At 39.2% G+C, this 24,512-nt stretch overlaps 1 protein-coding gene across 5 annotated transcripts in view; it reads right to left on the minus strand.

The window, feature by feature from the left end:
• Window positions 1–18,001, minus strand: part of Pdxdc1 (pyridoxal dependent decarboxylase domain containing 1) — a 57,031-nt gene extending 39,030 nt beyond the window's left edge. For 2 of the 5 annotated variants that reach the window (XM_004864902.4, XM_013065631.3), the window contains exons 1-3: window positions 17,723–17,951; window positions 1,500–1,573; window positions 833–898 (exon numbers count right to left, since the gene is read on the minus strand). In XM_004864902.4, the coding sequence (XP_004864959.1) occupies window positions 833–898; window positions 1,500–1,573; window positions 17,723–17,740 (158 nt within the window). In that variant the 5' untranslated portion in view covers window positions 17,741–17,951. Of the gene's footprint in view, window positions 1–832; window positions 899–1,499; window positions 1,574–17,722; window positions 17,952–17,982 lie in introns of those variants that run through there. The other 3 variants (XM_087202776.1, XM_021244351.2, XM_087202775.1) reach the window with 2 other exon arrangements.
• Window positions 18,002–24,512: the final 6,511 nt, after the last annotated feature.

Here is a 24,512-nt window from a genome sequence, read left to right on the forward strand (position 1 = left end):
TCCCAAGTGCTGGAAATATAAACATGCACCATCACACCCAGCTTAGAGTGCTTTAAATCAGCACAATATATGCTACAGGAAAGGGTGACTATTTCGGGGGGGGGGGTGACTATTTTAAAATATTAGTATCCAGGTATGTTAGATGTCACACTGACTACCACATTGTGATCTTCCCCTTGTAACCTTGGACAATTCCTATGCAGGTCAATGTAAATCGAAGGGAGTTGTACTGTTGACCTAAGTGCTGTTTCCTGGTTATAAAAGAAAAAAAATGTTTGTCTCAGGAAAGCTAGCTTGGGACCTTAATTCCCAGATTGACTGCGAACATCCTGTGAAAATTGCACTCAGCTACTCTCCCACCCCCACCCCCGGGTAGTTCAAACCACAAAGACATGATAGATTTGCTTTAGTAGCCAAAAATTAAATCTTAACTCTGCCAATCAATATTACAGATGAGATTTTCATTTACTATATTATACAAATTATAAATATTACCAAATTAAAATATCTCTCACAATAAAACTCAGTTTATTGAATACATTACAGATTTCAAGGATGAACTAAATCTGATATTCATTCCAGTTAATAATTATAAATTTGTGCATGGCTTTTGAGTCATGAGGCTGGATTAAGTTTTTTGAGTGGGAAAGAGAAAGAGGCTGGTAAGGCTCAGCACTATCAATGCCAATGGCATTTCAATTTTCTAATGTTACACTGCACAAACTATATTTAAATATTCTTTGAGCTCATTCAAAGTAAAATTGCAAGTAAGAGAGATGGTAAAACCTTGGGTTAGGAAAAATTTATACCTTTAATCTTCATTGCCACCTACCTGCCCTGGAGTGGCCCTGGAATATCCTCTGATACAAGCTTCTTTTCTTTTTCCTCCTCTATTCTTCTAATGTAAGGGAAAGAAAAAAAATTTATATTAACTTGAACTTGTACATATGTGACCACATTATTTAGAACTTCTTAGTGACTGATGTAGGAATGGAAACACATTTATCACATCTCAGACCCCAGTTCTGGGCAGTCTGAGTTTCAGGAAAAGAAAAGAACATGAAAAAATACTTCAACCCATTTCTCAGATGATGTCCTGTATGATCTGAATCTATAGTAAGAAGTATTCATAGATTCAAATTAGTATACTATATAAATGAAACTTAAGAAACAGGAAAATTAAGGGCTGGGGATTTAGCTCAGTGGTTTCACCGCCTGCCTTGCAAGCACAAGGACTCAAGTTTGATCCCCAGTACCAAAAAACAAAAAAAATAGAAAAAAAAAAAGAAACAGGAAAATTATAAGTTCTTCCCCCCAATTTCAAAATCTTTTAACTACAAAGTACCTTCTACTGAGGCAAATACTAATTTTAAAGTCAGCAGAAGCTATGCATGGCATTTGGGAGTTAAAGGTGTCCTTAACAGAAGGAAGCCAGAGCTACCAGTTCCCAAATAGGCTGGACGCCTTGGAGGCAGAGAGGCCTCTGCCTGCGCACTTACCTCTGACTGCCCTCCAGCATCCTCATTGCCTCCTTCAGGTTTTTCCCCATTTCAGCTAATGTGGGGTCTGCTATCTGGGAAACCAAAAGAGGCTAAATTTTAATTCTCCTGTATTACTTCTGCAATATACTTCACCCAGAAAGAGCAAATCCAAGCCTTCGGGATTATAAAATACAAAGATTATAAAACACATATAAAATTTCCAACAGTATAAAAGTGTAACATAAAAAGTAAAAATCCTCAAGTTCTACTCCCTACAGGTATCACTTTAAAGCATGATACATCTCTTTCCAATCAGAAAATGAGGACCCCAGATGTGGGGCACACTAGGCAAGTACTCTACTACTGAGCTATATAGTTCTTCTCGACATGTACTCCCACATACACACCCCCGTACTGGGGATGGAACTCAGGACCTCGTCCTTGCAGGGCATGCCGGGTGCCACTGAGCTAAATCCCTGGCCCCTAGACCAGGGTTCTTCTGAGCCTCAACTCCCATGAAGAACTTTGCGGGGAGGGGTAGTAAAAAGTTGGGATCTTTAGGTTTTTAGCTTCTTAACCCCTATTAAGCTTTGTTTATATGTAGGGATTTGAGCAAAACTTGATTTGTAAAAAGTTTCAAGACAAAGTATAGGGCCGGGAATGTAGCTCAGCATCGCTGTGCCTGCCTGGCAAGTGCAAGGTCCTGAATTTGATTCCCGGTACTGAAAAAAAAGGGTGGGCCAGGGATTTAGCTCAGTGACACTGCACCTGCCTCTCAAGTGCAAGGTCCTGAGTTCAATCCCTGGTACCAAAAAAAAAAAAAAAAAAAAAAAAAAAAGAGAGAGAGAGAGAAAGTATAGTGAGGTGAGGAAATTCAGACAAAGTGATTTGCTGGTGGCCACTGGGCTAATAAATGACAGCATGGTGCTGAAACCCTGGGCCTCTGACTTCTGCTTCTGGCCTCTGTTATAGCATACTGACTCTCACAAGTAATCATGTAGCCATAGCCACTCTGATTTAATAGAAAAATCATTTTCTAAAAGGTATTTTCAATAAAATCCACCACTTAAATATAATCATGAGATAGGTTAAAAAGCAATCTAAAAGGTCTCAGTGATCTGAATTAGGAAGAAGAACAGATAATGGTCCAGAGAATTTATCTTAACTCCTAAGTCTGCTGATCATGTTCCTTATTATCCTCAACTCCTGAGACTCCAATCTGTGTCTGCTACTATCCGGCCCAGTGGAAAAATAAAGTTTTGCTTGATCACCCTCATTTCCATGCTTCATGCTTCTGACACTTGTCCAACCTGAACTGAACATCTTTGAGCCTTTTATCTCTAGCTAACTACTCAATGACCAATATTTCAAAATGAAGCATTTCACACTTTTATGTCCCTCAAATGATATTGATGCCATTTTTTCCTAAACCAAATATCTAGATTTCCTGCCTGATACTCTGAAAAAAGGTTGCATTTATGGGGATAATGGGAAGACCCAATAAAACTGGGGCCATTTTGACATATTACTGCCATTTATCTGCATGATTCCTTCCTTACATCTTTTACTGTGAACTATTTTATGATTGCTCTCTCCAGCACAGATATCCTCCCCAACAAGATCCTGAGTTTCTTCACAAATTTGGGCTTGTTCTAATTCTGGTTGCTCCTACAGGACTAAGGGTTCAAAGTCAGCTCTATTTTTAGCATTGGGTATCAACACACTTTGCCTGTAAGTGCAACCCAGCTAATTTTTCCTATAGGATTAGAATGAACTTTTTTTTCTTCAGTTAAGCATAGACAAGGGCCGGGGATTTAGCTCAGTGGTTCTGGCACCTGCCTTGCAAACCCAAGGTCCCAAATTCGATCCCTGGTATCAATCAATCAATCAATCAATCAATCAATAAAATGCATATCCTATGGGCCGGGGATTTAGCTCAGTGGTTCCACCGCCTGCCTTGCAAGCACAAGGACCCGAATTTGATCCCTGGTACCAAAAAAAAAAAAAAAAAATAGACAAGATAGCCAAAGGTGGTGGTGCATGCTTGTAATCCCAGCACTCTGGGAGGCTGAGGCAGGAGGTCTGCAAATTCTATTCTAGCCTCGGAAACTTAGTGAGACCTTCTCTCAAAATTTAAAGACTGAAGAATGGGGGGTTGGGGGCTGGAGATATAAGGAAAGGCACTGGGTTCAATCCCCAGAACAGGAGGATGGGGAAGAGAACACACAAAACAGCTGACTCTACATGAAATGAACAGTATGAAGTCACTCTACATGACAGTATGAATCTAGAAACACTAGAATCGTACGTAATGACTAGATGCTTATGCTTATACTGTGAAAGGCAGGAGGAAAGTGTAGATTTATCTTCTCCCATCTGAGTCTCTCACTCATTGAGTGTACTGGCCTATGTTTAAGTTGTTCTTGCTCTTACTTTCTTTTGGGGGATGGGAGGAGGGAAAGTAACACTGATGGTTAAATTAAATGTGAATATGATATGACGCTAATGCTGTAGATCCTGAAGTGGTTGTTGCACTAACTGGATAATCCAAAACACAAAGACTTATTCAGCAGCAGGATAATATCAAACTCTTAAGCCAAGGAGTGCTCTAAGAAAAACTGAATATTTATTCACTGGTTCCTTAAAACTAAAAACCATGACTACAAAGCAGCTTCCGCTGGCAGCCACTATTTTCTTATCTGCATTTCATATCCTCAGTATCTGTTACAGTGCCAGACAAGGTAGCTGTGTGATGAGTGTTACCATACAATAGCAGGACAAGAACCAGACACTAAACTAATGAATGAAAATTAAGTTGTCTAAAAATGCCTATTATTCAGTATATAGAAATAGATAGTGAGGGGCCGGGGATTTAGCTCAGTGGTTTCGCCGCCTGCTGCACAAGCTCAGGGACCCAAGTTCGATCCCCAGTACCAAAAAAAAAAAAAAAAAGAAAGAAAGAAATAGATAGTGAAAGGAGAAATGGTATTCTGTGTCAGGTTCTTAGGAAGAATGTCATAATTTCTGTATTTCTTAGCACCAAGCAAGGTTTGCCACAGAACAAGTATTCTGTAAGATTTATAAACCTTAATAACTATTAGCACTGGGCTGCCTACTGTAATCCAGGCATTATGCTAATTAACCCCTTTACACGTATTACTTCCTAATTAACACAAAACCACGTAGTTAGTAGGCTTTACAGCCAAAACTTAAAAGTCTGTATTACTGCAGAACCAGGATTCTTTACAGTAATAGGCCAGTGATGGTGAACCTTTTAGAGACTAAGTGCCCAAACTGCAATCCAAAACCCACTGATTTACTGCAAAGTGGCAACATTACAATTAAACCTGAATACTGAGGTTTTAGTTTAGAAAAAAATTAACATCTTTTGTCTGAAAAGAAAAACAATTAACAGGGCTGATGATTTAGCTCAGTGGCCCCGCACTTGCCTCACAAGCTCAAGGTCCCGAGTTTGATCCTCAGTACCAAAAAAAAGAAAAAGAAAAAAAAAAAACCTTATCTTGGGCCAGGGATTTAGCTCAGTCATGCCACCACCTGCCTTGCAAGTGCAAGGTCCTGAGTTCAATCCCTGGTACCAAAAAAAAAAAAGCCCATTTCATTGATCTCTGTTATTATCTTTCTTCTTTCTTTTTCTTTTTTTGGTACCAGGGATTGAACTCAGGTCCTTACATTTGCAAGGCAGGCGGCAGAACCACTGAGCTAAATCCCCGGCCCAATGAAAAGGCTTTTTAATTGAAAGGTAAAATTTTGCATTTGGCATTCTTTTGCACAATTAATGTGATCTTTGCTGTTGTATGCATGCTGATAATTTGTCAAATCATGGAAGAGGTGACTTGGCTCGTGTGTCCAGAGAGGGTTGTGTGTGCTGCCGCAGCATGTGTGCCATAGAATCGCCACCACTGTACTGGGTGATACCACCTCTTACTCTTATCAAATAAGTAAATGAAGTAACTAACAACTCTAAAAAAGCTCTGCATTCCAAAATCATACTTAGAACTAAGATTTGATTTTCAAGATTATCTTTGCTTGATTAATGTTTTCACTCAGGAAAAAACAACGACTCTCCACATAGGGAAAATGTCCGTCCTACAACAGTCTTGCCTGGATGACTATAAACTTACCCATTTTTAAGAGTAAAAGGGGATACTATTAATAATTAAACCAGGACAAAAGGTATAAACTGGGATGGTCCTGGGCAAACCAGGATGTACAATTACCCTACCCTTAACTAAAACATTTACTTCAGATTGTAGGCCATTATTTGACCTAGGGAAGCCCAGGGAAAATTTATGTGGTGGTGGTGGTTTAAGAGCTATAAGATGAAATAAAGGACAATATAAATTTGAAAGTAGTGCATTGGCAGTGCAAGTATTGCCAGTGGCATCAGTCTCTGTACTGTAGGGTCTTGCAATATTGCTACAAAAGACTTCTTTTCCTACCCGTAAACAGGAAATACACTTTCCTATATTTAAATCTTGAGTAAAATGATTTGATAAAAATCTGGGGCCTACTAGGATCAAATTCAGAAAAATAAGGTTCCTTTTTTAACAAAAAAGTCAACAGCTTCCAACCACTCCTCTGAGGCCAGTTGGCATTTAGTCTGTTTCTTTTCCAAAATTTTTCCTACCAACCTCAAGCAAGCCAATTCAGTTGCAATATATGTGAACGTAGTATTTCAAGGTGCTTTTCTAGGAAAAGGAGCTATAACCAACACAGACTTCTGGGTTGGATTTACCTAGGAACTCTGATTACCTTAAGTCCCTTAGCTTTAAAGAGGCTTGTAACAATTACACCATGAAATGAATTCAACAAAGCATTTTCTAATCACAAAACTGATAGATGGCCATTGTTAAGAATTTAGAAACAATTATACTGATTGCAAATTTACAAATTATATTTGTTATGATTGATTCTGCTGTGTAATGGAGTGGATTCAGTATTTTTGCTACAATATTATGCACGGTAGGACTTAATTCAAGGCTAATGAGAACCATTCCATTGTATGCTTATTGTAATATAACTGAAACTTTAAAAGGGCTAATTTTGTAAAACAAGCCTGACTCTTCATCCCTGTATAAACATTTTAAAATAATCATTTTCATAGCAAGTGATTTTCACCACTTTAGATACAGGGTATTAAAACACCCTGCCACCTGGGCCGGGGATTTAGCTCAGTGGTTCTGCTACCTGCCTCACAAGCACAAGGACCTGAGTTCAATCCCCAGTACCAAAACAAACAAACAAAACACCCTGCCACTAACAGAAGAAGAAATATTATATGTCATGTTGAAATTACTGGACATTCTCACAATTTAAATGTTAGGGGAGAAAAGTCAAGAATCAAATGCAAGTTAAAGTAATAAAGTAGGTCAGGGAGCAATTCTTGACTTTTCAAAAAAAAGGCTAGAAGAAAATTATGAATTTATTTGGAGTACAGCTATATAGATAAATGAAAAAATCATTAATACTTGCATTTGACTAGAATTACATCAACTCAGTATGAGGGAACACTGGTGTTATGTGGAATACATCCTATCTTCTATTTCGTTTTTGTGCCACTGTTTGTTCTTTCTTTCTTTCTTTCATTTTGTTTTTTCTGAGGTAGGGTCTCCCTTTGTAGTTTGGGCTGGCCCCAAACTCACTATGTAGCCCAGGCTGGCCTTGAACTCACAGCGATCCTCCTGCCTCAGCCTCCCAAGTGGTGGGATTACAGGCATGCGCCACCATGCCCAGGTTGTGCCACTGTTTGAAAAGTGCCAGTCTCAATGTGTTAAACTGATTTGGCATCTGGCATCCCACATATAGATGTAACCTACAGTTTGAAAAAAAAAAAAAAAACCCCACCATTTTAATGGGTATTTGCAGTTACTAATAATGGGATAAACAACTGGAGTTGACGGGTGGTTCTTAGCAGTACTAGGGACTGAACTGAGAACCTAAACAATGCTAGCACTGAGCTACATCTCCAGCCCTTTTATATTAATTTTGAGACAGGGTCTCCTTATGTTGCCCACACTGGCCTTAAACTTGTGATTCTCCTGCCTCAGCTTGCATCACTGTGCCAGCAATCATTTAATAAAGTTTATTAACTAAAAAGATGTTTATCATAACTTTTCGAAAGTGGAAAATGCAGTAGAAAAAATAATAAAAGGAAGCTTTAGGGCTTAAGATTTGGGAATTACTTAACTACAGCCACTTTTACAATTTTCTCAGCTTTCAAAAACGATCAATCAAGCTCTTACACTTACTTTCTTCAGTTAAACCAGTTTACCAAAGTGACCAAAGTGACTTTTCCCAAGTTTGATCCCCGGTACAAAAACAAAAAGTACACATTTACTTTTATGAATTGGAAAAAACATAATAACCTCAAATCCCCAAATTCAGAAACTTAACTGTTTAGCACAAATCCAAGTTAATAACAACAAAAAAGAGGCTGGTGAGTGGGCAGACATGGCCAATGGATAGTGACAGGAAACAGAGGAGGCAAAAAAGGACACAGTGGAGCTTTTTAGGGAAACAGAAATGCTCCATACCTTCTTTTTGCAGAGTTGAGAATCAAACCCAGGGCCTAGTGCATGGTGGGCAAGCACTCTATACCACTGGACTATATCTCTGCACAAAATGCTTGCTATCCTGAACATACTGGTAGTTATACGACCATATACAACTTTGAAAATATAAAATATTTAAAATGGGTATTTTGTTTTATGTAAATCTTCTTAATTTAAAAAAAAACGTGGGTGAACTGATTTAAAGTCAATTTAAAATAAAACATTAAGTAAATGATATAGGTGGTACACTTACGGCAAAATTTACAAAGATGTAATATAAATAACTGCTTCTTGAGAAATACAGAGTTTGGGCAAGGACAGAGTGTTTACCTAGTATTCATAAGGCCCTGGGTTCAATATCCAGAGCCCCTTATCCCAAATCTAACAATAATAATTCACAACAGAAATACAGAGGCTGGAAGTACAGCTCAGTAGTAGAGTGCCTACTTTGCAGTCTCAAGGCCCTGTGTTCAATACCCAGATCCCTCAAAAAAGTACATACTACTTTGGTTTCAATAAATTGCTTTTTCAGGGAGGAATATTCATATTTAGGGGAGGAAGTTCTAGGGCCACTGAATGAAGAAAAACTAAAGAAACCAGCTGTTCATATTGGACGAGGACTCTGGTGTCATCAAACGCTAGTTTACACCATACACATCAAATGTGTAAAAATTACAACCTTTCTTCAGATGATTAAAACAATGAGGAAAAAACTGCAAACTGTTGTTTCTAAGAATATCAATTACTCTTGCCTTCCACAGCTTTTTTTTTGGTACCAGAGATCAAACTCGGGACCTTGCATTTGCGAGGCAGGTGCTCCACTGAGCTCAATCCCCGGCCCTCCACAGCTCTTTAAACAAGGTCAAGTAGCCAGGCATGGCGACACACACCTGTAATCCCAGCACTCAGAAGGCTGAGCCAGGAGGATCACTGTGAGTTTGAGGCCAGCCTGGGCTACATAGTGAATTTAGCCAGCCTGAACTACATAGTGGGACCCTGTTTGTTCAAAAAACGAAACAAAACAAACAATAAACAAAGTCAGTCTTGTACAGTGGTAATCATTCAACATCCATCTCCCCCCAAATTCTGTATTTTTCTTAGGATGAAAACAGTATCTGCTGTCTTGCTGTCAACAAGTACTGAAACACTACCTGCCTACTGTATCCGAGAAGCAATGACAAGAACATGGCAGCAACTGCCCCAGGAACACAACTATGCCTTGTGGGTCAATGATGGGAGAAAAAGATAGGAATTCTCCAAGTGATGACTTGCAAATCTGGCTTATCTTGCTGGAATCTCAATTTCTATATTTGTTAAGTATTGTTGCCTGATTTCAATAAGAGCATTTAAGTAAAAACTTATGCTTTCTTCTAAGAATTGGATACTTCTTGAAATTTTTAACTATCATGGACTCTATGCTTGGCTATTGCTTCACTAAACATAATTTTCCAAGTTGAAAAAGGACCCAAGTTCGATCCCCGGTACCAAAAAAAACACAAGTTGAAAAAAGATACGCAAGTGTTGGATAAAATGTAACTACTGTATTGGTATTTAACTGTACAGATTCTTCAAGTGGCAGAAAAAAATAAGAAAACAGCAAAAACACACAACAGAGTGGTAAAAAATTTTGTAGATAATGAGGCAACAAAATAACATCAGATATCAAACCTCAGTCACAGATAGCAATATGAGGAGGGAGGAAAAACACAACTAAATCACTTCTGAGACACATGTTGGAAATGCTAGAGCTCCAAGTCTAAGTTTCATAAGGAAGTATTCCTATGGATCACTGCTTCTAGAATCCGCTTACTTACACATGAGTAAATGCTTCCAAATAACTGCACAGAGGGAAAGACACCAACACATCAGGCAAGCTTCATTTCTAAAACCTGTCTTCCTTACCCGCAATCACATACTCAGAGAGGAAAAGAAAACTGCTTAAAGAGAAGCATGCTAGACTAAATATAACAACTCTTTCACTGAGATTAACTTCTTTTAAGTGTTGTTGTGGCTTGTCAGTAGGCAATCTTGTCAATAGGCAATCAAATCAGAAAGATAAAGATATCTATTATTCTTTTTTTTTGGTACCAGGGATTGAACTCGGGACCTTGCGCTTACAAGGCAGGGGGCAGAACCACTGAGCTAAATTCTCGGCCCAAGATATCTATTATTCTTGAGCTAGGGATGGAGACCAGTAGTAGAGTACTTACCTAACATGCTCAAGGTACTGGCTTCCATCCCCAGTACCACACCAAAAAAAAAAAGATAATTATCTTCATCAACATCATTATTTCCAAAATTGCACTGGGATTATGAAGGACTAATGCTGGCAGCTGGTACCAGGGAATGACCCAGGGCCTTCTCACTGAGCGGAGTTCCCAGCTCCTTATTTTTATTTTGACACTGGGTCTTGTTCGTTTGCCCAGGATGGGCTTCAGCTTGTTACCCTCCTGCCTCAATCTTCCAGAATGCTCGTATTGCAGGCATGCACTACCATGCTCAGCTGGCAAACTTATTTTAAAAACACTGAGATGAGGACAGAAACACTAAATTTGCTGGAAGATAAGTTAGGTAGAACTCTTGAAGATACTGGTATAGGAAAAGACTTTATGAACAAAACCTCAGTAGCATGGGAACTTGCAAAAAGAATCAACAACTGGGATCTTATCTTATTAAAAAGCTTCTGCACTGCAAGAGAAACCACCAATAGAGCTAAGAGACAACCTACAATGTCGGAAAAAATTTTCAGCAACTGTACCTTAGACAAAGGACTGCTATCTAGAATATATAAAGAACTGAAAAAAATCAGACCCCCCCAAATTCAAAGACCCAATTCAAAAATGGGCATCTGAAATGAACAGACATTTCCCAGACAAAGAAGTAAAAGCAGCAAATAAATATATGAAAAAATGTTCAGCATCACTGGTCATTTGAGAGATGCAGATGAAAACAACACTGAGATTCCACTTCACCCCAGAAAGAATGGCTGCTATTAAGAAATCATCTAATAACAAATGCTGGCGGGGGTATGGGGAGAAAGGAACCCTTCTCCATTGTTGGTGGGAGTGCAGACTGGTGCAACCACTGTGGAAATCAGTGTGGAGACACCTCAAAGAACTAGGACTAGAGGTCCCATTTGACCCAGCTATTCCCCTGCTGGGTATCTTCCCCAAAGAATTAAAAGAATCATACCACAGTGATATATGTGCACCCATATTTATAGCGGCACAGTTCGTAATAGTGAAAGCTTGGAAACAGCCCAAGTGCCCATCAACTGGAAACTGGATAAAGAAGATGTGGTTTTTTAATAAAATGGAGTACTACTCAGCCATAAAGAACGAGAAACTAGAGATATTTATAACTAAATGGATGCACATTGAGGCCATCCTCTTAAGTGAAATAAATAGGACACAGGTGTAAATACTGAATAGTTTCTCTAGTGTGAGAAACTGAAAGTGTAATTAAGAATACACATGATGAAATGGCCTAACAACATATTTCTCGGATTGTGTTTCCATTGTGTGTCATATGACTGTATCGAAATTTAAATTAGGGAGAAGTCTGGCTTATGTGGAGTCTGCTAACTGGAGTTTTTTTCCAGACCACTATTTGTTCAATGTTGGTTTTGGGGATCTTTCTGAAACAAATCACATCCTCTGGTGTCTTGTTGGTGCTTGAGATGCTTTTTTAAGTTATATGGAAAAATGTTTAAGTGCTTTTCAGTTTTGTTTTGGTTGAGTTCTACTGTATTTGAATATTATTGTAGTTTTTTTCCCCTTGCATTGTTTTTCTTTGGTTTTAATTTGTTGTGTGTGTTAATAAAGTTATTTTAAAAATTTAAAAAACACTGAAATTCTGAGGAAAGGAAACCAGCTCCTGAAGCCTGTGCGTATCTTCAGACCTTTAGATTTCAACTGTGTGAAACTGCCAGTATTCTGTTGTTTGTGATGTACAAAAAAACAGCAACTTTAATTTTTTTTTTTTTTGGTACCAGGGATCGTACTCGAGACCTTGCACTTGCAAGGGAGGTGGCAGAACTACTGAGCTAAATCCCTGGCAAAAACCAGCAACTTCAAAGTGAAGGCTTAATTTTGTTGTTTCTGCCTTTCTGTAATAGAAAAAAATTATATGAAAAGTTTAGTTTTTGCCAGGTGTGTTAGTGCACACCTGTAATTTCTGCACACTGGGAGGCTGAGGCAGGAAGATCACAAGTTTGAGCGAGGCCTGGGTACCTAACAACTTAGGGAAACCCTCTTAAAATTTTTTAAAAAAAGCTCAGGGATGTATATCAGTGAGATGGCCCTCGGTTCAATCCCCAGTACCACAAAAAGAAAAGACAGTTTACTTTTGTCTCAGTTATTTGTAATTTAGAATCATTTCTCACAGAAATAAAGCCCAAAGATAGATCTCAAGCACTATCTAACCTCTAACTTTTAAGGTAGCTTAATACTTAGCATTTGCAGCAAAGCAAAAACAAGACAAAACCTACTGCAATAGTTCTAGTAAATACAAGTCAAACATTTGAAATATTATCATGGCATGGCCCCTGAATGCTGGAAGGGGATGAATTTAATTTCAGCTAAATAAACCAAATTTTTTAAAGGTAATTTTGGACATTTTTGGGGGCTTAAATTCTTTTATTGGCACATTTTAGGTATACAATATGTTTATTTACATTTATCATTGGGTGCTTGTACCTGTACATGATGTATCTTGGTTCTTATTTTTTCCCCATTCCCTGTGCTCCCTTCACCCCTCCACCCTTCCCTATTTACAAGGACTTTGTTTCTATTTTTTCCTTTTCTCATAATTTTTCTTTTCCCTTCTTTCCTTTCCCCTTCATGGACATTTTCAATGTGACTGGGGGCACTAGTTCTTTTTATATCTAATTTAACTTTAAAGAACGAAATGGCTTTCCTATCTCAATTTATAAACTACCAACAATGAGGCAAATTATAAAATAAAAATCTACATTTACAGCTAAAACTCTAGAAAAAGCATAATTCTGAACCAAATATTCCACCTAAAGAATCTCTTTCACAGAATCTTTTCTGGCCACTCACTCCATGTACCCCTACCTTGTTTCTTAATTCCTGCGCTACTTTTACCCCTTTGTTAAATAAGAATTGTCTAAAAATGTACATGCCAGTTACTAGAACATAATTCTGGTCCGTTAACACTGGGATTTGACCACAGCTGACCTGCCAGTAAGAAAGTGTCAATCAAAACAGGTTGCCGGGGGTGGGGGTGGGGGTGGGGGTTTGTGCTCAGGGACAGAACTGGCCTAGCCTGCATGAGACCCTCAGTTCAATCCTCAGCCCTGAAAAACAAATTGTTTCTGTTTTAAGTGTAAACCAACAACAATAAAGTCCAGCAACTCCGACCTATAAACTTAAAATCTGAGACTATAACGGAATACACACAGGACTAGGGACCACCAACAGCTCTGCTACTGACCACCTCTGCAGTTTTGAATAAGCCAAAAATCACCAAGGCCATAAATTCTTAGGAGTGGGCACTTTGTACTGGCTAAAGCTCATCAGTCTCCTCGGACACCCAGCATTAGATAACCATTTACTGCCATAGCCACCATGCACCTGTATGTAAAATCCTCGCTTCCTGATGACAACACAGGAGAGATCGGCTTTAAATGAAAACTAAAATTACAGCCTATCATCTCCACACAAAAGTCCTCCCATTCTACCTAAGAGTGGGCTCTGCAAAGGCAAACACAGAAACTCATCATTGAAAGCTTGCCTAAGACAGGTTCTTTTCTCACACTTTGTAAAGAGCAAGGATAGAAATTTGGGGAGTCCTTGTCAATAAGAAATGATCAGGGATCTTCTGTTCATCCTGCTCCTAATTCTCCTTAAAAACATTAAGGAGACAGAGATTTTCCAAATCCGGGGAGGGGCGGGGAGAGGGAGGGAGACAAGAGCTGGCAGGCAGTTCAAGATGAGAATAACTGCTAAAATGGGCTGAGTTGTAATTATTTAGGTAAAAACAGGGTTCAAGTTCCCTCAATCAGAGATAGGATATAAGAAGTAAACTGAACTGCCCAGCTCCACTGCAGTGTCCAATAGCACTTTCTTTCGTAATAAAATGGTCTATAACTGTGCTGCCCATTATGGCAGCCACAAACCAGATATGGCTGCTGAACACCTGGAATGTGGTTACTATAACTTAGAAAATAAAATTTAAACTTTAGTCTAGATTCAAGTTGGCAAATGTGGCTCCCAAAAAAATCAGAATGCAACTCCAGGTTCTCTAAGTTAGTGATTTTCAACTAGAGGTAATTCTTCCTACCCTTAGGGCACAGTTGCCTCCACCTGGAGTTGTTTTTAGTTGTCATAACTGGGGGAAGAGGATACTACTAGCATCTAGCAGATAGTGGTCAGGGATGCTGCTAAATATGTTGCAATGCACAAGACATCGCCCCACAACAGAAAATGAGCCCAAAAAGTCAGAAATACCATTGAGAAACTCTGCTCCGTGTGTGTTCAAGGATGGAATTATAGTAAATGCAAGCCAGGGATTTAGCTCAGTGGTGCTGTGCCTGCCTCACAAGCGCAGGGTCCCGAGTTTGATCCCCGATACCCCCCCCCCCCATAATAATAATAAGGTGTACTGTAGTTTGTTTTGCATTTACTTTATTTTTTTATTTTGTTTTGCTTTTTGGTACCGGGGATCAAACTCGGGACCTTCTGCTTTCCAGGCAGGCATAGCACTGAGCTAAATCCCGGGCAGCACACCTTATCTAAACATAACACACAGGAAGAAAGATTCTTTTTTTTAGGCAACAGGAAAAAGGTTTAAATCAACAAATTGCGACTAAAAAGTGTAGGTGTGTATATGGTGGATAATTTACTAAGAGCATCATTATCATCATCAGCCTAATTTCCTGTGGCATTTTTCTTTTCTTTTTTTTCCCCCCTCTGGTACTAGGATTGAACTCAGGATCTTGAGCTTTCAAGGCAGGCGTGGTGCCACTGAGCTAAATCCCAGGGCCTCCTGTGGCAATTTTTACTTGAATAGTAATGTAAGTAAACTCTGTGAGATTATTCTTCAGGGCCCATCGTCCTTTTCCTCCACTCCTAGTTTTAATTCCCTGTCCCAATTAACCTAATCTGGTTTCTTGAGACATCATTTCAGATACAAGAGAACTGGTATTGTGAAAGAAAGGTAAATCACAATAAAAGTGGCTCTGTCATTGCTGTGTGTACATTTACATACTAACTAAAGGAAAAGACAGTACAGAATTACATTTAGACTAAAGGAAATGCAGGGAGTAATTCTACTGAATGATAGCATACTACATGTTAGAGTGATAGATGTTACTTGAAATTTTAGAGGGTAAATATCAAATAACATTGTGGTTACTGTGGCTTTATAAATTATGCATAGTAGGTTTAAATGTAATCATTCAAAACTGCTCAAATAGGTCTCAAATTTATATTAGCAATGTACAATTCAACTCAGAATAGCCCATTCCTCAAAGAAACTGGAATAATGAACACAATGTTTCACTTTGATTCAAACTATTTTTAAGAACACGTCATCAAAATTCATCTGATGTCAATGCTTTTTTCTTTTCTGCCCACTTAACAGAAATTGTTCTTACATGTACAGCTTCTCCATTACTTCATGAAATATAAAAATAAAACACAATCCTAGCTGTAAAACATTCACATTCAGAGTTTTCACACTGGCCCAAGGTAGGAACTTCCAGCCTACAAGTTCTGAATTCCTAAAAGTTCACTGCAGGTTGGTTTTTTGTTGTTTTTGTACCAGGGATTGAACTCAGGACCCTGTGCTTGCCAGGCAGGCGCGGTGCCACTGATCTACATCCCCAGGCCCCACTGCAGTTTTTGTGAATGCTCCAACCTTGAGTGTCCTGGAGTTTTAGTACCTCTAAAAATCTTTTATTTAGAGAGTTTATAAACTTTTATCATCAATTAACATTTAGGAAGTAACCACTATAATCTATTAATCAAATGTCAGAAAAGTAATATTTATAGCGCGATTCCAACCTACTCTGTTTTGCAGATTTGCCTATAAAGAGGCAAATCTTTTCTTGGAGAAAAGGTCACCCCGGTTCTTTTAGTTTCTAATGAAATGACATAAACCCCACCCTACTTACCTATGAAACTGGAAACAACACAGATGGGGCTTTTTTTTTTTGGTACTGGGGACTGAACTCAGGACCTTGCACTTGCCAGGCAGGCATGGTGCCACTGAGCTAAATCCCCGGCAGAGGAGCATTTTTAACAACATTTTATATTCAACTACTAGTCTTACACACACGATCCTGACCAGGGTTTCTCAGCCTCAGCATCAGTGACAATTTGAGCCAGATAATGTGTGGGCAGTTGTCCTGTGCAGCATCGTTGGCCTCTTCCTACTAGGTACCAGCAGCAACTCCCTGCCCCTCTGCACTCTAAATTATCTCCAGATGTTGCCAAATATCCCCTGGGAAACAAGACTGCTCCATGGATGAGAACCACTTACCTTGAATGAAACTCAAAGTACCAAAAAGGTGGGCACTGTGCTAATCAGAAGTCTCAAGAAAAACATATTAACTTTTTCTTTTTCTTGTCTTCCACTCAGGATATACCATCACATGCACATGATGACACCTTGCTCAACTTCTACAATTACTGCCCTCAACTTTTCAGTGTCAAATAAGCAAATCTACAGCAGTTGCTTTGAAAAAAGACAAAATGTTATTTCTACCAGATCAAAATTAATGAGTCTTAAACATTATCACTACTCCTGAATTCCATATGTAGGAAAAACAGGGTCTGCATCAAACTGGACAAGCAGAATCCCAAGCAGGAAGAGATAGGAGACAGGAGGGCTCTGAGGGAGAAGTCAGAATGTCAGTCACAGAATGCACGAATCCATGAAGAAACCCAAACACCGGTTCTCATTTTTGAGCCCTAAATCTGGGACAATTAGAACCCATTTCACTTGTTCGAGCAGTCAGCCAGGTACATCAGGCTACTGGTTTCCCTCAAGGGAAACCAAGGTAAGGTGGATTTGGGACTGGGCCAAGGTCTCTCCTGATCTGGCGAAAGGTAAGTCAAGAAGGTGTGGAGCAGCTACAAGGCCCGGAACTTAATTCACAATCTACAGAGCACCCGTCCTTTTCAGGATCCCAAAGGTTCCTGCCCAGTGTTTGCATGCTTCAGCATCAGAATCACGTGGGAGAGCTTGTTAAACACGCAGGAACAAGTCCCGCCCCTCAGAGATTCAGACGAGAAGAGGGCTGAAAAATCTGTACCTTTACCAAGAGCTCCAGGTGGTTCCTATACACGCTCAAGTTGGAAAACCACTGCTTTAATAATTCCTCACGTGGAAACCACAGAAAGACCTACAACTTCTCAGCTGTTTCCGAAATAGCCAGAGAGTCTTCCCAGGCGCTTCTGGGGCCCAAACTGATGGCTCCTGTCATCGGAAAGGGCCCAGGCCCTCGTGGAACCTCCGCAGAGCCCAAGGGCGGCCCGGAAAGAAACCCGCCCGGCCTCTCTCAGCCACTCGACCAGGCCTCCTCGGTCTGACCCGTTAGCCCCGACCCCCTCCCCCGATCACAATGGCAGCTCGCGGAGAAACAGCCGCCCTGGAGGCGGGTGCCAGGCTGCAGCGCCATCCACTACCAGTCGTACAGACCTTCAGAGACGCCTCCATGGCTAAGGCGGTCGGCGAAGTCCGGTGGTGACCTGGCCGTCCCAGGCGCTACTTCCGCCTCCCGCGCCAGACAGCTGCTTCCACGCTGGCAGCGCTGACGTCCCCTAGCTGGCGGCCTGCGGGGCGGAGAGGAGGAGGAGCTGACGGGATACACCGCCGGTTAGGAAGCTGCGGATTCCGGAGGCGAGGCGAGGTGTGGCGGGACCCAGTCTGGGTGGGCGGGGCCCTCTAGGCTTCCGTACCTGGCCGTCACGCCGGCTAGTCCCAACGCGCTCAGGTGAGGGGGGGAGGATGGATGGTGGAACCGATCCAAACTCACTTTTTCAAAAAGCCTGTCGAAATAAACAACTAGAAATATAACAACTACAAATTTTAGTTCATGGAGCGAAAGACTGAAAACACCAGTGACGCCCCTGCACTTTCGGGCCCATTCCTCCTACTGTCAGCACCCCTGAGGAATGGAACAGGCCATTTACCTCAGCGGGGTGGGGCGAACAAGCGCCCTTGCGCTTGCGCAGGATTGACGACATCCCGGGCGTTCAATGTTTTGGGGGTTTGCGGTTTTGGGTATCCTAAGCAGTAGCTACGGTTCCTAGAAGGTGCGGGTCAGTATTTGTCTTGGATTTCTCGCAGAACTCTAGATGGGAGACAGCTAATTCAGCTTCCTCCTTCATGTCACATTGATTATGGGCAGCTGCTACTCTTCTATTCTGTAGTACAACAGCCCTTTGAAATAGAGGTCGTTATCCCCATATCACCTTGGCCCGCTAGGTGGAATTTATACTCAAACAACCTGGCTGCACAGACTGTCTGCATCACTGCTTCCATGCCTGCTGTCTGATTTTAATGGAAAAAAAATTTTTAACGTAAGTTTAAACCCGCACCCTTCGCATTGACCTATAGCCTATCTCCCCACCCACCCACACACAATCTTTTTTGAGACTCAGCTTCGCTAGATTACCCAGCCTGGGCTCGAATTTGGGATCCTCCTGCCTCTGCCTCCCATAGTGCTGCGCCATCACGTCCGGCTTGATTTAATGTTTCCAACAAATCAGAGGGCATCATGTGTTCAGGATATTCCTCTGACTGAAATAGATTACCATAGTTGCAGTCAGTAAAACACTTTCCTGCCAGAAGACGGATGATCTTACAGCCAGAAACCTAATTCTTCTCTCTCCTGTTTTATGCAAATCTCTTCTGAAAGCTGTGTAACTGTATTAAGGTTTCTGGTGTAATAATTACACATTTTTAACGTGTCTACTTTGTATTTTGGTAAATTGCCCAGTCATGTTAATAAAATTTTTAGCAAAAGAAACCTCTCGTTGCTGGTTTGGAAACTGTAGAAACTAATGACTCCCCAAAGAGTTCTGCAAACAGAAGGAATGGTGGAGTTAACATCTTTCCAGGAACTGAAAATTGTGCCTCTCTTAAAGTAAAACAATATTAGGAAAATTTTCAAACTTTTTTTTTAAAAAAGAAAGAATTGTACACTAAATAATCATGTATCCACTGTTTACACTCTACAATTAACATTTTCTTATATTTGCATTATCACATATATATCCGTATACCTATCCATAAATATATGTTTTTGTACATTTAACCCCTGAACACTTCAGTCAGCATGTGTGAATCACATCACAAAATAGGTTCTACAAAACAAATACTAGACAGATAAAGGTTTACTGTTTTAAAAGTAGACTTTGGGGGCTAGGGGTATAGCTCAGTGGTAGAGTGCTTTCCTAGCATGCAAAAGGCCATTAGTTCCACCCCCAGCATCACAACAAAAATCATTTGGCTTGTGGATGGACAAAAAGACCTCTACATTGAAAACTACAGTACTCTGAAAAGGAGATAGGAGAGGATATCAGAAAATGGAAAGACATCCCTTGTTCTTGAATAGGAAGAACCAATATAGTGAAAATAGCCATACTTCCAAAATTGTTATACAGATTTAATGCAATTCCAATCAAAATTTCAACAGCATATCTCACAGAATGGAAAAAAAAATCCTGAAATTCATTTCGAACCAGAAGAGACCTAGACTAGCAACGGCAATTCAACAACAAAGGCAAGGCAGGAGTTACCACCATCCCTAACCTGAAATTATACTACAAAGCTACTTTGATAGGGATGCTGGTAAATTATACTGCAACATTCTTTGCTCTAGTCAAGAGACAGTCATAGAATATGGTAAAAATCAGAGTAAAAATGCCAATTGTAGAGAAGTTTATTCTCTACTTTCATGGTTTGTATGTGCTGTTAACAGAACTTTCTTGATTAATAAGCAAAAAAAGGAGTTATTTTCCCCTTCAGATATATTCACGTGATTTTGTTGTGATCTGAATAGTAATTACAGCATGTTGTAGATAAGTTGTTTAGTCTTTACCTTTTAAAATCAACCACTTACGCTCCCCACCTCCATCCCAGGCTCCTAGGACAGAGAAGCTCAGCTGGTCCTAGCACCTGGAAGGAAGCTCCCCCACTGCCATCCCAAGCTCCTAGGGCAGAGAAGGTGAGCTACGTGGGTGCCAGAAGCACCCCCACTCCGTGGAAATGAGAAGACACATAAACAAGCCTCAAAAACAGACTTCCAGATCATCTACAGCAACCCCAAAGGGAAACGAGATGGAACAATGTGATACTCAACCACCTGGACTCTCTGAACTGGCAACAAAAGAGGATCTGGGAAAAATGAAATCAGAAATAATTACTCAGATAACAGCAAAGATTTTGCTCATGCTGCAAGACATGATTAATAAATCTAGAGAGGACACAGATAAAAAAATAGAGGATCTGAGGAACACGATGGAATTCCAACATAGGAAACAAATGGGATCCATAAAACAGATACAAACAGATTTCCAAGAGATTAAAAACTCCATCAAAAGTCTGCGCAGCAGAATGAACCAATGTGAGGATAGAATTTCACATATAGAAGATAAGATTGCAATTAGTGAGGAGGAAAAGAAAAATTGCTTTAAAATTGTAAGGGAACATGAGAAATCAATCCAGCAGCTGCTAGACAATGCAAAGAAGAATAACATAAGACTGGTTGGAGTCAATGAAGAAAGAGGAGAGAGTGCAGATGACATAAAAAAACCTGTTCACAGAAGTGATGGCAGAAAACTTCCCAAGGAGGGGAAAAGAACTTGACATACAGATAAGTGAGGCATATAGGACTCCAGCTAGCCTTAATCAAAAAACATCTACACATAGGCATATAATAGTTAGGATTCCAGAAATCCAACAGAAGAACAAAATTCTACAAGCAGTGAGAGAAAAGAAACAAATCACATACAAAGGAAAGCCCATCCGAATCACAGCAGACTTCTCAATGCAAACCCTCAAGGCAAGAAGAGCTTGGAGGGATGTATTTCAAGCCCTAAAGGAAAACAGCCTCCAACCCAGATTGAGGTACCCTGCAAAACTATCTTTCAACATTGATGGAGAAATAAGATACTTTCATGATAAAGAGCACCTCAGGAACTTCATGAATACCAAACCGGCACTCCAAAAAATTTTAGACAATACCCTAGACAATGAGGATCACAACCCCAGGAAACCCAGCAGAATGAATCCATTGGGCGTGACAAATTAAACCCAAAGGGGAAGAATCCAACAAAAAGAAAAAATCATGACAAGGCTTTTAAAACTTTTAACTTCATCTCCCTAATGAGTGTATAATTCAATCTTATTATTGTACTGATTAGTAGTTTTCTGATTCTAGAGTTGCACACCATTCCTTGTGCTATATTGGCTATCATCTTCTTATGTCTACATTTTAATTGGGTTGTCTATTAATGAGCTCTAAGAATTCTTTATATAGTCTGGTCATAGGTTATATGCATTGTTAATATGGTCTGTTTAAGGACTACTTTTCATTTTAATGACGTCATTTAAAGTTCTAAATTTTGATGGAATCTCATTTAACAATTTTTTTCTTTTATACATCATGTTTTTTGTATCCTAGGTAGTTCTTGCCTACCCTGAATTCATAAATATTTTCCCTTATAATTTCTTCTTAAAGTTTTATACTTTTAGGCTTTCTTATTTAGGTTCATAGATCCCTTCAAGTTATTTTCATGTATGGAAAAAAAGGGTTGAGGCTAATTTTTTATATACGAATACCAGGTGTTCTAGTGCCATTTGCTGAAGACACTATCTCTTCCTCGGCTCTTGAATCGAGTTTATATTCTATAAAATGCTAATGTTAAATAATCTTTCAAAACTCAGTGGACCATATATGTGTGGTTCTATTTCTAGATTCTTTGTTTTATTCCAGTGATCTATATGTCTTTCCTTACACCAACACTGCCTTGATTACTGTAGCTTTAGAAGAAGTCTTAAAATTCGGTACTAAACGTCTTCCAACACTGTTTTTGTTTTTGTTTTTAACTTTTCTGGGTCCTTTGTACTCCTACATAACTTTTAAATTTCAATATCCAGTTCTTCATTTATAGCAAGTATACACAGACCTGAATTTTTATATATACCTTGTAAGGTTTTCCAATCCTGCTAAATTCAAGTACAAGTTCTAGGGGCTCCTAGAGATTTCTTAGTATTTTCTCTGTAGATGATCATTTCATCTACATATAAAGATTTTGCTTCTGCCGTGCCAGTCCTATCCTAGTTGTGTCATTTTATTGCCAGACTATTTTGGTGGGGACTAGGTTTCAAAGTTTAATGGACAGATAAAGAGTAAGCATATCTGCCCTTGTTCCCCACCTTAAGGAGAAAGCATTGTATCTTCTCCAGTCATATAAGGCATTCTCACTGGAAGTATGGAGTACATGTCTTTAATCTGTTGAGAAGTTTCTGTTCTACTTCTAGTCTCCTGATAGCTTTTACCATGAACAGCTGTAGAATTTAGTCCAATACTTTTTCTCCAACTAGTGACAGGATCATATGGCTTTTTCCTTTCCTCTGTTAAAATGATGACTTTTGGGGGTGGATCTTCCAATGCTGAACCAACACTGCCATCCCTATAACAAAACCACTTTCTACATTCTGCCAGATCTGACTTCTAATAGTTTGCTTTCTTAAACAAATTTCTATGTTCATACTTTTTTCTTTTATTATCTTTATCCAGTTTTAGGATTAGCACAATGTTGAGTTCCTAAAATGAGGGGAGAAGTGTTCTTTCTTTTTTCTGCTTGAATTGTTTGATATAATTTATCAGTTAAAATGTTTATGACCCTGCTGTTGTCATATAGGTAGGTTTTCAAGCTAGGACTATACTTTCTTGAATAGGTGCTATTCAAATTTTATATTTCCTCCAGAGTTAGTTTCATTAATTTGTCTTCCAAGGTACTTCTTAGAAGTTGTCAAATTTATTTCAAACAGATTTTTGAAATATGCTTTCTATATCCTTTTAAATTCTGTAAAATCTGTGGTAATGTCTCTTAGATCTTAATATTGTAATTTTAAAAATGTATAACTGATATTGTGTAACAGGAAGAAAAGGTCTAAAAGAGCAGGGGAATTGGGAGGGGTAGGGGAAGGGAAAAAAGCGAAAGGAAAAAATATGAGAAGAGGAAAAAAATGGAAACAAGGTCTCTGCAAATAGGGAAGGGAGGGCAAGGGAAGGGGAAAAAAATAAGAACCAAGAGACTCATGTAATGGTACAAGATCCCAATGATGAATGTAACTGTATTTTATACCTAAAATGTACCAATAAAGTTAATGGGGGAAAAATAAAATAAAATAAAATAAAATAAACCACTTGACACAGATGGATGATTTACTAATTATTCCCTATAACAATGCAAAAAAGATAAATTCCCTAAAACCAGCAGGTAAGAAGCAAGGTGAACAGAGATCTAGGTGGAATCACTACTTTTATAAAATACAAAGGTGAAGGGTTTTTGCAAAACAGGATTAGATGAAGACGAGGGAAAAAATGGCAATATTCCACTGTATGTTTGTCTATTGTTTGCATTTATATTTTTGCCTTTATATTATTTGCATGCATTTCTCATATAAATTAAAATTTTTAAGTAAATTGCCTGTAAGAAATAGATTTCAATAATTTTTTTATACTAATACCAAGCAATTTCAGACAAGTCTGGGATCCCTGATAGCAACTCAAGGTGGCAACCCTGAGACCACCTGTGTCCTACCTTGCTTAATTAGTCACATGGGCATTCACTAAGAGGGTCTATCAGGGAAACAACAAAGCCAAAGGCCCTCTTTTTGTTAAGATGTAAAATGGCATAAAAGAAATGAAGTGCCATGAACTAACACCCTACCACTCCCACAGCTTATGAAAGAAACCAGCCTATAAACCTTTCAAGGGCACCCCCCTAAAGAATACTAACCACTTTCTGACCTTTATGGTAATCAGTTTTTACGTTTTCTTTGTGGTTTTATCACCCAAACGTGAATTTGTAAAAATTAGATTTAGATTTACCTTTTTAAAAAAATATATCTTTTTTTTCAGTACTGAGGATTGAACCTTGGGCCTTCACACTGAGCACATCCCCACCCTCCTTTTTTTATTAAAAAAGTAAAATCAGAAAAATAACATTTCATACAATATTATGTTCTAATTAATAGGTTTCATTCAGATTTTGAAAATTGTTCCAATAACATCTTTTATAAGTAGGAAAAGAAAATCTCAAATGTGTTCTGGAACAATTCCTTTTTAGACTTAAAGGTATAAATATTGGATTATGCTTTTTTTTGTGGTTGATAGCGTAGCCTACTGGTAAAAGCTCACATTGCAGGTCCAAGTAGAGGTGGGCTTTTTAATTTTTTACTTTTTACATGT

Source organism: Heterocephalus glaber, unplaced genomic scaffold, assembly GCF_053883595.1.
Source record: "Heterocephalus glaber isolate CG9 unplaced genomic scaffold, H.glaber_assembly_v1.0 deba00001781, whole genome shotgun sequence".
Classification (NCBI taxonomy): Eukaryota; Metazoa; Chordata; class Mammalia; order Rodentia; family Bathyergidae; genus Heterocephalus; species Heterocephalus glaber.